The following is a 16503-nucleotide window of genomic DNA, read 5'->3' on the forward strand; positions in this document are numbered from 1 at the left end:
AGGGCATTGAAGATGAAACGTGGCTGGGTCTTTCAGCATGACAATGATCCCAAACACACCGCCAGTCTGTGTTGTCCAGCGACACCCCCAAAACATCACTGCTTTAGAGGAGATCTGCATGGAGGAATGGGCCGAATACCAGCAACAGTGTGTGAAAACCTTGTGAAGACTTACAGAAAATGTTTGACCTCTGTCATTGCCAACAAAGGGTATATACCGTATTTTCACGACCATAAGGCACACTTAAAAGTCTTAAATTTTCTCCAAAATGGACGGGGCGCCTTATAATGCGGCGCGCCTTATGTGTGCACCGAGTTCCAAAATCTGTAAATGTTGTTGTGTGACTTCGATGAGCGCTCCGCTTGACTGACTGGGAGCATTTCCTGCCGACATGTTGCTTATATAGAGGAAAGACGGGCGTGACTGAGGACAGCGTGCGGACGTTAAAGGGGGAAGGGCGCTCCTGAAAGAGGACGCTAAAAGCATACCCCCAGTAGGTATGTAGCGCCGGTATGTGCATTGTCCAAGACAACCTCGCTTTGGCTAAGGACCCACAAAAATGGCACCTACGAAGAGACACGCTTACAAAGCACAGTTCAAACTGCAAGCTATCAGTTACGCAGAGGAACATGTGAATCGAGCAGCAGCGAGAGAATTCATAGATCAATGAATCCACCCACCCTCTCCAAGGACTCCCAAAAGGGTGGGTACTCTCAACTGCTGTTTGGTGCATAGGAATAGACAGCAGTCAGGACCCGTGCCCCCACTCGAAGGCGGAGGGAGGCTGCGCTCTCGTCCACTGAGGTAAACCCCAATGTATCCTGGTATGTAGAATTAATGTGTACGTGAATTATGCGCGGGACTAGATATCACTGAGAAAACCTCTCTCCGCCATCATGGACAATCCTTCACGTTTGCCATGACACTCTGCAGCAGCAGAGGAGCTCTTTCTCCAATCGACTTATTCAGATTTGCTTTAGATCTTTCATACCATTCATATTCATTCATATAACTTATTTAATATTTCTCTCCACTGTGTGAGATTAAGACTTCCTGGACACTATGCAATAATGTTACACATATCTCATACTGTATGTGAAACACATTTTACAATGCTTCATACATATTGAGTGTCTTATAATTCATCAATAGGAGACTTACGTGTGACATCACCTTTTGGTGCCATGTTAAACAGCCACCATGTCTGGGGGAATGCCTTTATAAACTAACAATAGATTTTTTGCAGTCTACTGATTTCCAATGCACTGAGATAGCTGAGGCTAATAGTCACTTGTCACTATTGTGTCTACAACAAGGCTAAATAATTGTGGTGTTGACAGCTGCTCTAATCAGTCGAGCAGAGACAAGAAATACTTCTTTCTTGTGATACCGATCAGTAATTGTAAACCTCAGTAACAGGCGAAGATTATTTAGAGATATGATACACGATTATTGATTATAAAAATGTCAACAAGTTTGGCATTCTACTGATCATGAAGCAGCCGGTCAGCATGTGGGATTTCTGGTCCATGGGAGCTATGGCAGTGGCGGTGGTGGATGCCCATATCCTGTCGCCAGTCACACCGTGTGCCCCTGCCGGCTTCTCGGCTCGCTGTCCGGCTGCCACGACGGTGGTGGTGGCCCTGAGGGGCGGCTCAATTGGGTTTAAGTCAGGGCTCTGGCTGGGCCATTCAAAAACAGTCACGGAGTTGTTCTGAACCCACTCCTTCGTTATTTTAGCTGTGTGCTTAGGGTCACTGTCTTGTTAGAAGGTGAACCTTCGGCCCAGTCTGAGGTCCTGAGCACTCCGGAGAAGGTTTTCATTCAGGATATCCCTGTACTTGGCCGCAATCATCTGTCCTTTGATTGCAACCAGTCGTCCTGTCCCTGCCGCTGAAAAACACCCCCACAGCATGATTCTGCCACCACCATGCTTGTTGGGACTGTATTGGGCAGGTGATGAGCAGTGCCTGGTGTTCTCTGTGCATGCCACTTAGAATTAAGGCCAACAATTTCTATCTTGGTCTCATCAAACCAGAGAATCTTATTTCTCACCATCTTGGAGTCCTTCAGGTGTTTTCTTTTGACAACTCCATGCGGGCTTTCATGTTTCTTGCACTGAGGTGAGACTTCCGTCAGGCCACTCTGCCATAAAGCCCCGACTGGTGGAGGGCTGCAGTGATGGTTGACATTCTAGAACTTTCTCCCATCTCCCGACTACATCTCTGGAGCTCAGCCACAGTGATCTTTGGGTTCTTCTTTACCTCTCTCACCAAGGCTCTTCTCTCCCGATTCTTCAGTTTGGCTGAACAGCCAGCTCTAGGAAGGGTTGTGGTCGTCCCAAACGTCTGCCATTTAAGGATTATGGAGGCCACTGTGCTCTAAGGAACCTTAATTAAATATTTTTGTGACCTTGCCACAATTATGTCTCCGAGCTCTTCAGGCAGTTCCTTTGACCTCACGATTCTCATTTGCTCTGACATGCACTTGTGAGCTGTAAGGTTTTATATAGACAGGGGTGTGGCTTTCCTAATCAAGTCCAAGCAGTACAATCAAACACAGCTGGGATCCAATGAAGGAGTTAAATATGAGTATCGTAGCAAAGGGTCTGAATACTTATGGCTGTGTGATAGTTCAATTTTTCTTTTTTCATAAATCTGAAAAAATGTCAACAATTGACAAAAAAAAAAAAAAGAACTTAAATGATTTTAGCAAATGGCTGCAATATAACAAAGAGTGAACATTTTAAAGGGGTCTGAATACCTTCCGTACCCACTGTATATATACACACAAACATTTTAATCTTTTTTTGTTCAGATTTGATTTAAAGTTCTTTTAATCCCTCCAAATGTTGCTCTTTGTTTTTTAATTTGGTTTTACTATACGGTATTGGTAAGACATGTGTTAATGTAAAAATAAATAATAAGTAAATAATAACAATACAGTTAATAATAAAAATAAAAATATTAATTTCCCTCTCTGGATAAATAAAGTATCTCCAGTATGTATCAAAGCCTTTCTACTGTTATACTGTATGTTATGTGAGTAAATTGTTCCAGTAAGTAAGTAGCAAGATTTTCTTTCATTTCAGTTTTGATGGATGACCTTCTTGGTGAAAGGAATGCCTAACTCACTTTTGCATTTGTAGACTGAGTTGTGCTTTTAATTTGTTTTCTGGTGATTTTACAGGAGTGAGTGTCCCTGCACTTTCCTTGGTGTTGATTATGAACCAGGAGATGTGATCATGACATCAGCAGGTGTTCAGTAAGATCTTCCTCTCCATCTCTGCCTCTCCTTCATGTTAAAAATGTAACTACACCCTACATGCAGTAACACATCTTCCTTCCTAGACTTGCTTTTGGAGTCTTCCAAACTATATTGTAACTTAATTATAACGACCGAGGGAAAACTGGACAATACTGTATTTGCACAGCGGTTTTCAAGTGGACTTTTTGCTGCATGTCTTCCATGGAAAAAACAAACAATGTGTTTCAATGCTTCCCTTCATGTCAGTCCCAATTTAGACATATCTACTAAAAAGTCCTTCTTCATGAAAGCGCCTATAAAACTTGTACTACACACTCTGCATTTGATTAAAAAGTGCTGGATGGTTTAAAACACACTGACACCTTAGCCCCAAAAAGAATTCTTTAGTTGAATTCCTTTTTTCTTCCCAAATGAGTCCCAGTGTGCATTAGTTCATCATCATAAAGTTTTGTTGTTGTTGTCCCTCTAGGCTGTGTCTGGATGGTAAATTTGTGTTGCAAACTAAAGACGGTGGTAAGTACGAATTGAAAACAAATAGTTCTTTTACAAAGATAATGATGCTTAGTTTTTGACACTGTATTAGAGGGTTCACATTTAAAAAGTTTTGTTTATTATTGTAGTTTGCACTATTTTAGAAATGTATTTTATAGCGGTTTTTGGGGGCAGAAAATGTGTGGATTGTTTACTCTATTGACAGAATAATTCATCTTCTTTACATTAGCTGTGATTTGTTCTCTTTTTGCAGACAGCTTATGTCCTGGGAGTCAAATATACCATAACTGCTCTGAGGGTGAGAATGGCCTCCTTCCAGGAAGAGGTGTGGCCTGTGAGCACACTTGTGAATCTTTCCTCCTCAATCTGACCTGCATAGCACATGACCCGTGTGTTAGTGGATGTACCTGCCCTTCTGGGTGAGTTAGACATCAGTTCTGAGTATTCAGAAATGTACCTGGTTGAAATGTTATTTTCAAAATGTTTTCAGGTTATAGTATCAACACTGTAACATATTTAATATTTCCAACACATTAAAGAAATAGTAGTGTCTGCTGCTCTTCATCAGTGATGCACCTAGCCAAAGGGAAAAATATTGCATACTAAATTTCATCTGTGAAATCGTATTCATAGTTGTGTGATTTTGGACCTTTGCACATACAGTATGATTGACATTTCCTACTACAGTGTATCATCAAAAGTGAATGGAACAAGAATTTGAACCAGCCAGATTTCCATTACCGACACATTATATGCTGAATACTGTAAATCTGTGACCCACTCCACAGAAACCCATATAAAAGACAAAGATAGGTACTGTACTGCCATTGTTAACCCTGATTTAGGAGTGTTGTTGTCTTGTAGGGATATGGCTGCTGAATGCTTTCTTGATCGCTAAAGGTTAGAAAATTAGCTTGTCGTAGTGAGTTAACTAGACTGACTGTGTCAGTGAAGCTGAGATCAGGAGGTTGGACAACACGTTGGCTAAAGGCACTACCCTGTCCTGTGATTGACTGTCGTAATTGAGTCTGTGCTTTTCTTTCCTATTTTGTATGTGTGGTGCTTTGAATTAGGGGTGTCCCGATCCGATCTTTGAGATCGGAAATCGGTACAATGTCAGCAAAAAAGAAAAAAGAAAAAAAAAAAAAGAGTATCGGATCAGATTAGACTGGTTCTAAAATCTCAGATTTGACCACTCTTATACAAGCAGTCCATTCCATGCGCTGCTCCAGCACTTTTATCTAGCGGCGCCGGGATGGCATGCAGAGCCCACGTGAGCACAACAGGTTGCTAAAATGCTAACAAAGTAGAAAGGAGTAAGAGTGAATGTTGCTTGCTTAGTCATTTATTGACACTCCAGTTGAAGTTCACTGTAAAACTCACATAACAAGCATTGCACCTGTTGAATGTTCAAATTCATCACAGCCTTGGTTTCTGTCTTTGTTTTTGTTCACAAAAATCGCTAGCTCAAAACTAACACACAATGAATGTGTAAACATCATTTGCTTTCTCCACGTGCAGCAATACACTGATGCAATTAGGGTTTTGTTTTATTGACAATTGCTGTTCCTGCTGTGCACATCTTGGCCTTTGAGGGGCAGTGTGATACATGCAATGAGATACACATTTGCTGTAACAAAGAAAGTAGTCACGATCGAGTATTGTTATGATAACTCGCTTTTCACAGAATTTGAAGAATACTGTATATGCCAGAGAGTATTGTTATGTTGCCTGTTTGTGTGTGGTTAAGCACCGTTTGTGTACCAATATTCATTATTTTGAGAGATAAGTTCCGTGGTTTCAATGTTAATTTTCGGTTAGCTCGTCACTGGTGTTTTATATACTGAGAGCAAAAAAAAAACAACTGAATTGAATTTAGATATTTTTCTTTCTTTCGTATTTATTATTGATTGAGATTACTTTACGTTTTTTATTTATTTATAATGTAATCTACTCAAATGTAGAAGAATATGTTTATGTTTAAGTTAAGCAGTGGTTATGTTGCAATTTAAATATATTTTTGTTATTGGTTTTATTGAAGTTATTTTTCTGAATTTCCTAATATTATTTATTTTATTAAATTAGCGTAAATTCTTATTTTTAAAGTTACTTTATGTAACCCATTGGTTAATAATAAATCGGTTAGTTTTTCTCATTCTTACTGTTGCCGATTATTGTTCTCTGTCTGATTAATATCTCTTCATCTAGCTTTTTCTAACATTCCATACTACGAAATACGTAAAGTATGTATGATTATTGCTGATATCGGATCGGACCGATATATGTATCGGCCAGAATTCAAGGCTGCAATATCGGTATCAGATGGGTAAGTGAAAAAGTTAGATCGGGACACTCCTACTTTGAATACCTCACTGCTGACTCATCAGACATTTATTCATACATTTACCAAAATGAGGAATACACAATCCTTGTGTATTATGTGGAAATGAAATTGATTTGATAGTGTTTGTCCTTTTGATGTTGGATACGACAAGAAAGAGGCTACTGTTCCATTATTTGTGCTATTACGGCAAACTGCTATGTTCTTGGACAAATCTTTGAAACTAATGTCGTCATACTCAGACGAGGACCTCCACCATTAGCACAGTAATCTGATCCATATAATCCAGACTGGCTAAATGCCCAAAAGGAGGGTCAAATGGTTTTATCAGTATCAGAATCATCTTTATTTTTAAGTATGTCAAAAACACACAAGGAATTTTTCTCCGGTAGTTGGAGCCGCTTTAGTACAACAACAGACAGTCAATTGACAGAGAATACTTTTGAGACATAGACAGTCACTGAGCAATAAAAGGTTGCTAGTAATTTGTTAATGCCGGTACAATTATTTATTTTTAATCTTTTTTTTTTTCACAATTATGCAAAAAGATGCAGCGTTCTCTAGCAATATGAGCAGTTTGAATGACTAATAGAGCAATAGTCCGGTGCAATGACCATTGTGCAAAGGGCGCAATTTAAAGTGACTCATAGTGCGATAATCTGGGACAATGTCGATTGTGCAAATGTTGCAGATAGTACTCAGTCGATTGTGTAAATGGTGCAGATGCTACTCAGGCACATGGGTGGCCAGTATTGGTCAACAACAGATATGCAAATAGTGAGTGCACGAGTAATGTATAATTGACCCGACGGAAATAATAATTTTTTTAATAATTGGCCCAACAAACTCAAGACAAAAAAAAATTGGCAGCATGTTGCAATGGAATTGTAAGTTAACTGTTTAAGAAGTTGATGGCAATAGGGAAGAAGTTGTTAGTATGTCTGCTAGTTTTAGTTTGCATTGTTCGATAGCGCCTACCTGAGGGAAGGAGCTGGAAGAGCTGGTGATCAGTATGTGGAGGGTCCGAGAGGATTTTGCATGCTCCTGTCTTAGTTCTGGCAGCATGCAAGTCCTCAAGGGTGGTAGGCATTGTCCGTTGCAGTCGGAGTTTGTCCTTTTTTGTTGCAGCACCAAACCAGACTGTTATGGAAGAACATAGGTGATGACTGCTGTGTAGAACTGCCTCAAAAGCTCCTGTGGCAGGCCGTGCTTTCTCAGAAGCCACAGGAAGTACATCCTCTGCTGAGCCTTTTTGAGGATGGAGTTGATGTTGAACTCCCACTCCAGGTCCTGAGAGACTGTAATTCCCAGGAACCTGAAGGTCTCTACGGTTGACACAAGGCAGCTGGACAGCGTGAGGGGCAGCTGTGGCAAAGGATGCCTCTTGAGGTCCACAATCATCTCTGCAGTCTTGAGCGTGTTCAGCTTCAGGTTGTGTCGGGCGCACCACAGCTCCAGCTGCTCCACTTCCTGTCGATACTCAGACTCGTCATCGTCTTTGATGAGACCGATGACTGTGGTGTCATCTGCAAACTTCAGGAGTTTGACAGCCGGGTGCGTTGAGGTGCAGTCGTTCGTTTATAGAGAGAAGAGCAGCGGAGAGAGGACACAACCTTGGGGCGCCCCGGTGCTTTTGGTGTGTGTAGATGAGGTGGTGTCCCCCAGCCTCACCTGCTGGGTCCTGCCCGTCAGAAAGTGTCCTTTTCAAATCTGCAGTAGAAGGTGTTCAAGTCATCAGCTAGTCTGCTATTGTTCTCAGCTTGGGGTGATCGTCGCTTGTAATTGGTTAGCGATTGTAATGCATGTCGGACTGATTTAGAGTCGTTAGCGCTAAACTGTTTTTCTAACTTTACTGTATAGTTTCTCTTTGAAATGTTATTTTTCTTAGTCAGCTGGTTTCTAGTGCAATTATACACGGCCCTGTCCCCACTTCGATATGCGTCCTCTTTAGCCTGGCGAAGTTGCTTAAGTTTGGAAGGGAACCACGGCTTGTTGTTATTGAATGTGCGGAATGACTTTGTTGGTACACACATATCTTCACAGAAACTGATATAGGATGTGACAGTGTCCGTATATTCATCTAGGCTGCCAGCTGAATTTCCAAAGACACTCCAGTCTGTGCAGTCTAAACAGCTTTGAAGTTCCATCTTTGCTTCATTGGTCTACTTTTGGTGTTTTCACTGTACGCTTCATGCATTTAAGTTCTTTCCTGTAAGTTGGTATTAAGTGAATTAAGCAGTGATCGGACGAGCCCAGTTCTGCACGAGGTTTGGCACGGTATGCGTTATTTAGCGTAGTATAGGAGTGGTCTAAAATGTTATTTTCCATGGTTGGACAGTCGATGTGCTGCTTGTATTTAGAGAGTTCATGGTTGAGTTTAGCTTCATTAAAGTCCCCGGGTTGTTTTTTTTTCAATTTCGTTGACTTGTTCACCGACCGTTAGCAGTGCGGCGTTCATGTTAGCTTGAGGCTGAATATAAACACCAGCGAGAATGAAAGACACAAACTCACACGGCGAGTAGAATGGCTTACGGTTCAAAAACAGCGACTCTAAGTGCGAGCTGCAGTGTGTGCTGAGCCCGTGATGTCCGTACACCATTTTTCATTGATATAAAAGCGACTTTTGTTTTCCCCGATAACTCCATCACTCGGTCTGCCCGGTGAAGATGGAAGCCGGGAAGCATTACGGCGCCGTCGGGGACAGCCTCACAAAGCCAAGTCTCCGTGAAGCACAGGGCAGCGGAACGTCCAAAGTCTTTACTGGTCTTTATCAGAAGATGAAGCTTGTCCATTTTGTTGGGTAGGGAGCGTAGATTCACGAGGTGCATCGACGGGAACGCCAATCTGTATCCTTTCTTGCGGAGCTTAACTTGGATGGCGGCTCGCTTCCCTCTGTGGTGTCGCCTTCGCCTCCATGCGCCATAGACCGCAGTCGCTGCCCCGGTGACTAACTTGGGGGGTGGTGTTTGGGGGAGTGAGCAGATTTGCGAAAGTTGGTGAAAAAAAGTCCAGGGTAGACTCCCTGATGTTTAGCAAGTCTTCCCTTGCGTAATGTCTCCAAAGACGAACGAAAAACACAAAAACATAGACAATACTAGAGAGCCCGTAACGAGGCGTCCACACGGGTAGGCGCCATCTTAATGGTTTTTTCATTTATTCAGTGAAACCAACCAAAAAGTAATCGTGATAACAGTGCACACTGGCGGGGGTTAAAGAACTGTATCTGAGTTAATGACTCTTTTGCATAGATTACAGGGATGATTGGCAGATGCAGTGTGTTTTTGTGCTTGGTCGAGGAATTTTAACAGAAACCAAATGAATTTTAACAGAAACCAAATGCATTACCACAACTCTAGCAGCATTTGGGAACTTAGTGTAACAGTTCCAGATATTAGGGGGGAAAACAAATACATACATTAGGCTTTTCAACTTTTTACGCCAAGTACCACCTCAAAAAATACTTAGTTCTCCAAGTACCACCATCATGACCAATATTAAAATACAGCAACGTAGTTAGCAAAACTTACATTTTTGTTAGCCACTTAAGCATTATGCACAGTTTGAACACTGCATTTCAATAAAGGAAAATAACAATCTGTACTTTAATGATTAAATTAAAATCTACGTAAAAGTTATAAAACTTATATAGCGCTTCTCAAGAGACTCAAAGATGCTTTACCCTAATCAGATGACAATAACAGTAAGGTGAGTGTGCAAGAAGCCTGGGTGGCGGGTGCTGGTGTCAGCGATGCTGTCCACCGCAGTGGAATGCAGAAACGTCACGCCGGCCTCCGAGAGTCTAGCTGGTCGTGAGGGGACGCGGAAGGATCTTCTGTAGATGAGCTCGCTGCACGTATGTTCACAAGTCACAACCATGTGTTCAAGAGCTTGCTGAGAGAGAGAGAGAGAGGTGATAATTTAGCTTAAGTTTTTTTTTTTGGAAATCTCCCCACCTTTTCTAGTTTACAATACGTGACAACAACAACGCATAGTCGGTGAACGTGAACCTCTGGCATGGATCATTAACTGAATGAGGATGCGCTTGAATGATTTTGTGAAAAAGGACTGAACGATTTGGTTCACGAATCTTTTGAACAAACTGATTCTAATGATTCATTACACTCAAAAGAACTGACGTGCCCATCACTACTACACACAAAGACCTTTTGTCAACGAAGTTTTGAGTTTGTTTTATTCAATGATTTTGTACTTCACACATCCATTCTCCATTGGTTAGGAAAAAAAAACTTTGGAATTGCTCAATTGCTTTTGTCTGCTTTGGGATGCACTTGTTGGCTGAAGCGAACCCTAACATATTTCTATATTGCACACTGTTTACTTTTAACCACACAATCATCAAAATAAGGTAAGTACAACATTGTTTTGCGGCTGGAATCAATTAATTGCATTTCCATTCATTTCAATAGGAAACATTACCTTATTTCGGGCTACAAACGGGTCCATGGGACGAATTAAGTTCCTAACCCGAGGTTTCACTGTATTAAAAACCTGAGCCGGTTTGCCATCTTTGCCAATGTCTTGACTCCATTTTAAGCCACATGACAAACTATTTTCTGCTGCATTAATATTGTCTCAGGCGATTACGTTTCAAATAACAACCATGTTGGTTTATCAATATCATGTGCATATTTGTTGCTACAATCACGAATATTTGGGACTTTGATGTGAGTAATTGATAAATGCAGCCCTATGGGGGGCACAAGCCAGTGCAAACTGTAGGCCGGTCCCAAGCCCGTATAAATGCAGAGGGTTGTGTCAGGAAGGGCATCCGGCTTAAAACTTTGCCAAACAAATATGAGTGTCGTGGGTCGGTCGTGGCCCGGGTTAGCAACGTCCGCCAGCGGCGCCGTCAACCTGCAGGACGCCGTTGGAAATTCAGCTACAGTGGGTCGAAGTCGTCGAGAGGAGGATGCAGGAGATAGGCTTACATGGAAGTGCAGCGTGGCGTGTGACAACAAACTCAAGACAAAAAAATTGCCAGCATGTTGCAATGGAATTGTAGGTTAGGTGTTTAAGAAGTTGATCACAAGAGGGAAGAAGCTGTTGGAATGTCTGCTAGTTCTAGTTTGCATTGATCGGTAGCGCCTACCTGAGGGAAGGAGCTGGAATTTAATTTTCCCACATCCTGTCCTTCCCTTTTCTGTCCTCTCTTATCTGGTTCTTTTGGTTAGTTATAGCATGTCCTGGTGTCCGCCACACCCCATCTAGTGACATTACAAATGAAAGTTGGAATGTTACTTGTGCTCAAATATCTAGACTGTCTCACTTTTGTTCTGCTGTGGTTTTCACCCCGAGCCCCCATATCCACTCTATCCCTCTCTGTCCCCTAAAACTCTTTTCTGTCCGGCTGCGTTTTCAATATACATCAGAAAAATATTAAAAAATAAAAAATAAGCAGGGGGAGTATTTCAAACTCCCCTGTTGCACAGCAAAACTGTTCCAGCACAAAGGCATACAGATCCACCATTCTGCAAGGCCATGCAGTTGAACAGGACGGGTTTCTTCTTCTTTTCATTTCCTATCTCCTGCATCCTCCTCTCGAACACCAACTGCCCTCATGTCTTCCCTCAGGACATCCATCAACCTTCTCTTTGGTCTTCCTCTAGCTCTCTTGCCTGTCAGCTCCATCCTCACCATCCTTCTACCAATATACTCACTCTCTCTCCTCTGGACGTGTCCAAACCATCGAAGTCTGCTCTCTCTAACTTAGTCTCCAAAACATCGAACCTTAGCTGTCCCTCCGATGTCTCCAAAGTGTTCTGTCAATTGACTGTCTGTTGTCGTACTAGAGCGGCTGACAAAATTACCGGAGACATTCCTTAAATAAAGATGATTCTGATTCTGAAAAGGATGACGCGTTGTGGCGACCCCGAAAGGGACAAGCCGAAAGGAAAAGAAGAGGAAGATGTGAGTAATTGATACAACAACTTGGCTGGTGGCTAAAGCCACCTTTTCACACAGTTTTATCTGGGGTGTAACCCTATTCAGTTGAATCTGGGTTTTTCAGGAGGGGTCATTCAGTTTGTCACTACATTGTCTGCAGCCTCACTTGGGGATACAGCTCAGCCATAGACTACAAGATACTTATAAGCTTCACCTTGCAGAGCGAGGGGGAAATGGAGGAGGGGACCAGACAAAAAAGTTTGTGTCTTCCTTCCCGTGTGAGAATCCTAATTGTCCAGAGTTCTCATGTAGGTAGTGAATCTAACCACATTTTTGTTAATTGGTGTACACTCATGCAACTTGGTGCGTGGCCCTTTTGTTTTCTGACATTGTTCCGCTCTTCTGGCCAGGACATTTTTCCTTTCCAATATATATTATTTACGACTTTCCTCAAATGTGCATGCAAATACAGTTACTGTATAAACTTGTATCCTATTGCCTTTAGAGGGGACGCAGGATGAGAACATAAATGTACTGAATAAGTTAAAGTTAGCACATTTTTAAATAAAACAAAGCTAAGTGTAGCTCCTTAAAATAAAATAGTTCATGCACAAAATTGACAAATGCTCCAAATTAGACTTTTGAGGATTTACTCTAACTCATTAAATAAATGTTTTATACACTCTGACTTACTATTCATCTCAGTATTTAAGGCGGAATTTTGAAGTGTAGACTTTCAGAAAATGACACGATAAATACTTTGATTATTAATTCTATGAGGGAAACTATACTTTCCAATTTCTGGAGGAAGTACATGTGAATGTTGAAATGCTGAATGTAATCTATGGAACAATGTGGAATGATGTGGAATTACATGGAATGAAATGAAATGACATAGAATGAGCTGAATAGTTTGAAGTTGGAATGGTTTGAATCGGTCAAGAAACGTGGAAACAGGAGGGAATAATGTATAATGTGTCTCAATGCGGGAAAAATGCGGGTATTTTAATGTGGGAAAAGTGTAGAATTTGGGTGATGTGGAAAATGTTGGAATGTGGAAAATATTTTGGAATTGGAATGGTTTGAATCAATCAAGAAACGTAGAACCAGGAATGAACAATGTAGAATTTGTTATTAATGATAACTGCCACCTTAGGCAGTGGAGACCTTCAGAATGAACTGAAGGAAGTAAGTTAGAGGATTACAAAGGGATTTTAGAGTGGAATGTGCCAGCCACTGTAAGACATCTGGGTTTGGGAGGAAGATCACAGTTCTTCAGAACAATAGAAACCAAAAGCATGTATCCAAAGCACATAAGAATGGTTGAGAAGGAAACGTTTCTTTTAAACTGGTCGTCAGAGTCCTGATCTCAATCCCATCGAACAGTGACTCTCAAAGAGTGGTAAGGTACCACAAGCGGCACATGGGATCCCTCTAGGTGCATGCGAAAGAATCACCGAATTAAATGTTCTAACTGCACATAATCTTATGGTGGATTCAACACGTATTTTTATTTTATTTATTTATTTATTTATTTATTTTACTCCAGTACAGCACAATGTGTTCAGTAGTTTTTAACTTTTAAGTACGTTTGCATTAGTAATTTTATTTTCTAAAATGTAAAATTCTTTAAATTTTATTTTCACTTTTATGTGCAAAATATATTTTAATCGAATCATTATTTCAATACTTTTTTTAAATTTTCCTGTCTTTAAGCGCAGTATTAATGTTCAAAGTGCACATAATGTTACAGTATCTCACAAAATATTAAATATACTTTTTAGGAATAAAACATCGGCCTTGATTTTTGATAATCATTTGGGCCAACAACGCTACTGTATTTTAATGTTGGTCATTATGTTTGTACTTGGAGAGCCAAGTATTTTGGAGGTGGTACTTGGTGTAAAAAAAATGGAGAACCACTGCCGTAGAAAATGAAAATCCTTGGAAAAAGCTTAACTTTGCAATCGGTGAAAAGAAATCTTACAAGCATTCAAGAACAATAATACTTTGGGATTGGAAAAACTATCATCTGAAAGGTGCCAGAAGGTTATAGAGAACCCTGTGGTTGCTAAAGGGTGAACAATGCAATATTAAGGAAGGGTGCCTGTCCATGGTTATGTTGGCTACATTAACTACATTGATTACTACATTTGTTTTATCATTACTTTACGTAAAATTGGCTCATTTTCATTTATATCGGAAACTATTGGATACTTTATGCAAAAAAAATTAAGAATGCCGATGACAGTGGCCAGTGTTGCGTTGTTTCATTACAGGTTAGGAAGATGGGGCAACATGCTAACCACATTTCTTTTGTTAGTATGTTTACAAAACTTAGATTCATAGGCATGTCCTATTATATTACCCACCACATGAAGGATGGATTCTTTTAATATTATTAATAGTACAAAGCATGAATATGTTTTTGTGCCAAATCCTTTTGCCACCAGCTTACTGAAACATGGAGATGAATGCTTTGAGCCTGAGGCCTGCCCCTGTCTGTGGAAAGGAAAAGAGTATTACCCTGGTGACAAAGTGTCTTCCCCCTGCCATCAGTGGTATGTTTGTACAGTGTGTTATGACAATCCAGTATCTTCTTGAATAGGATGGAACTTGTTTCTCCATGTTTGCCTGTGTTTCTCTTATTTTATTTCACTGATTCTTCATCCATGTGCATCTATCTCAATGAAACAAAGCGGCAACAGTGTTGCTAAATTATAGTTTTCATTGACTTAGTAACCATCAGTTACTAAGTGATGAGATAGAACAGTGCAAGTGTTCACCTGATATCATGATTATATGATATCACAGATGAGAAAATGCAAAAAGAACCAAAAAGTCATACAAGAGCCCACTGTTTCCCAGCTGTTCATCAGTGGTGAAAGGAAACCTTCTCCCAGTGATCTCACTCTTTCTGCCCATTTCTTCTGCCCATTTGTAATCCAAGTAGAACATGATGATGACAGCCTAACAGTGCAATGAATGGTGATTCAGCCATTTGGTTATTCAGCTATGGAAAATTTACAAAAGGAGTGTCCAATAGACTGTCTCTGCAGTGCAGTGACAAGAAGTTGAACCTTTGATGTCTTTGTAGTGTTTGCCAGCATGGGACGTTCCAGTGTGTGTTTCGTCCATGTCCATCCATGTGCACAACATACGGAGATCGTCATTACAGCACTTTTGATGGCCTGCTCTTTGACTACGTTGGTGCTTGCCAAGTTTACCTTGTAAAGGTACAAAAAAATCTCCTTTTCAGTATTGGAGTTCAGTATATGTGATCGGATTAACCATACACCTTATTGCATTTTCCAATTTATTTTCTAGTCAATTTATGCTGTTAAAATCTTAACCATTACATATTCATTAACAAGATCACCTGGAGAGGGCATACCTCTGCCGAGGCTTAAACCCTTGTCTCTTGCAATGGCTTTAACTTTTATAATGACATGACAGTTTTTTTATTTGAGGTGGGGGGCGGGGGGGGGGGGGGGGTGGGGGGGGGGTGGGGGTCAAGAAGATATTCTGCGCCTCTTTAAAATTTACAGCTATGAAAAAAAAAAAAAAATAATGGACCTCCTGAAGGTGGGGCTCGAAGGCGAGCGCCTGGTGGCCGGGCCTGCACGCATGGGGCTCAGCTGGGCACAGCTCGAAAGGGTAACCTGGGTCCCCCTTCCCATGGGCTCACCACCTGTGGGAGGGGCCACAGGCGTTGGGTGCAAAGTGAGCTGGGCGGTGGCTGAAGGCAGAGACCTTGACGATCTGATCCCCGGCTACAGAAGCTTGCTCTTGGGACGTGGAATGTCACCTCTCTGGCAGGGAAGGAGCGCTAGCTGGTGTGCAAGGGCAAGATGTTCCCAGTAGATATAGTTGGGCTCGCTTCCACACACAACTTGGGCTCTGGTACCAGTCTTCTCGAGAGGGGTTGGACTCTCTTCCACTCTGGAGTTGCCCACGGTGAAATGTGCTGAGCAGGTGTGGGTATACTTATTGCCCCCCGGCTCGGTGTCTGTACATTGGTGTTCACCCCACTGGACGAGAGGGTAGCCTCCCTTCGCCTTTGGTTGGGGTAACGGGTCCTGACTGTTGTTTGTGTGTATGTACCAAACAGTAGTTCAGAGTACCCACCCTTTTTGGAGTCCTTGGAGGGGGTGCTGGAGAGTGTTCCCACTGGGGACTCCATCGTTCCTCCCCGATCAGAACCCGATGTGTGTTCTGTTATTGGACTTCTGTGCTCATCACGGATTGTCCATAACAAACATCATGTTCAAGCATAAGGGTGTCCATATGTGCACTTGGCACCAGGACACCCGAGGCTGCAGTTTGATGATCGACTTTGTGGTCGTGTCATCGGATTTGCAGCCGCATGTCTTGGACACTTGGGTGACGAGAGGGGCGGAGCCGTCAACTGATCACCACCTGGTGGTGAGTTGGCTCCGATGGTGGAGGAAGATGCCGGTCCGACGTGGCAGGCCCAGGTTCTGCTGGGAACGTCTGGC

General features: G+C 41.8%; 1 protein-coding gene across 1 annotated transcript in view; it reads left to right on the forward strand.

Moving 5' to 3' along the window:
- otog (otogelin) overlaps positions 1–16503 on the forward strand; it is a 178412-nt gene that overhangs the window by 57728 nt on the left and 104181 nt on the right. Inside the window, 5 exon segments of the mRNA XM_061701282.1 lie at positions 3190–3264; positions 3737–3780; positions 4013–4178; positions 14458–14565; positions 15102–15240. Coding sequence (XP_061557266.1) covers positions 3190–3264; positions 3737–3780; positions 4013–4178; positions 14458–14565; positions 15102–15240 — 532 coding nt within the window.

Source organism: Phycodurus eques, chromosome 2, assembly GCF_024500275.1.
Source record: "Phycodurus eques isolate BA_2022a chromosome 2, UOR_Pequ_1.1, whole genome shotgun sequence".
Taxonomy (NCBI): domain Eukaryota; kingdom Metazoa; phylum Chordata; class Actinopteri; order Syngnathiformes; family Syngnathidae; genus Phycodurus; species Phycodurus eques.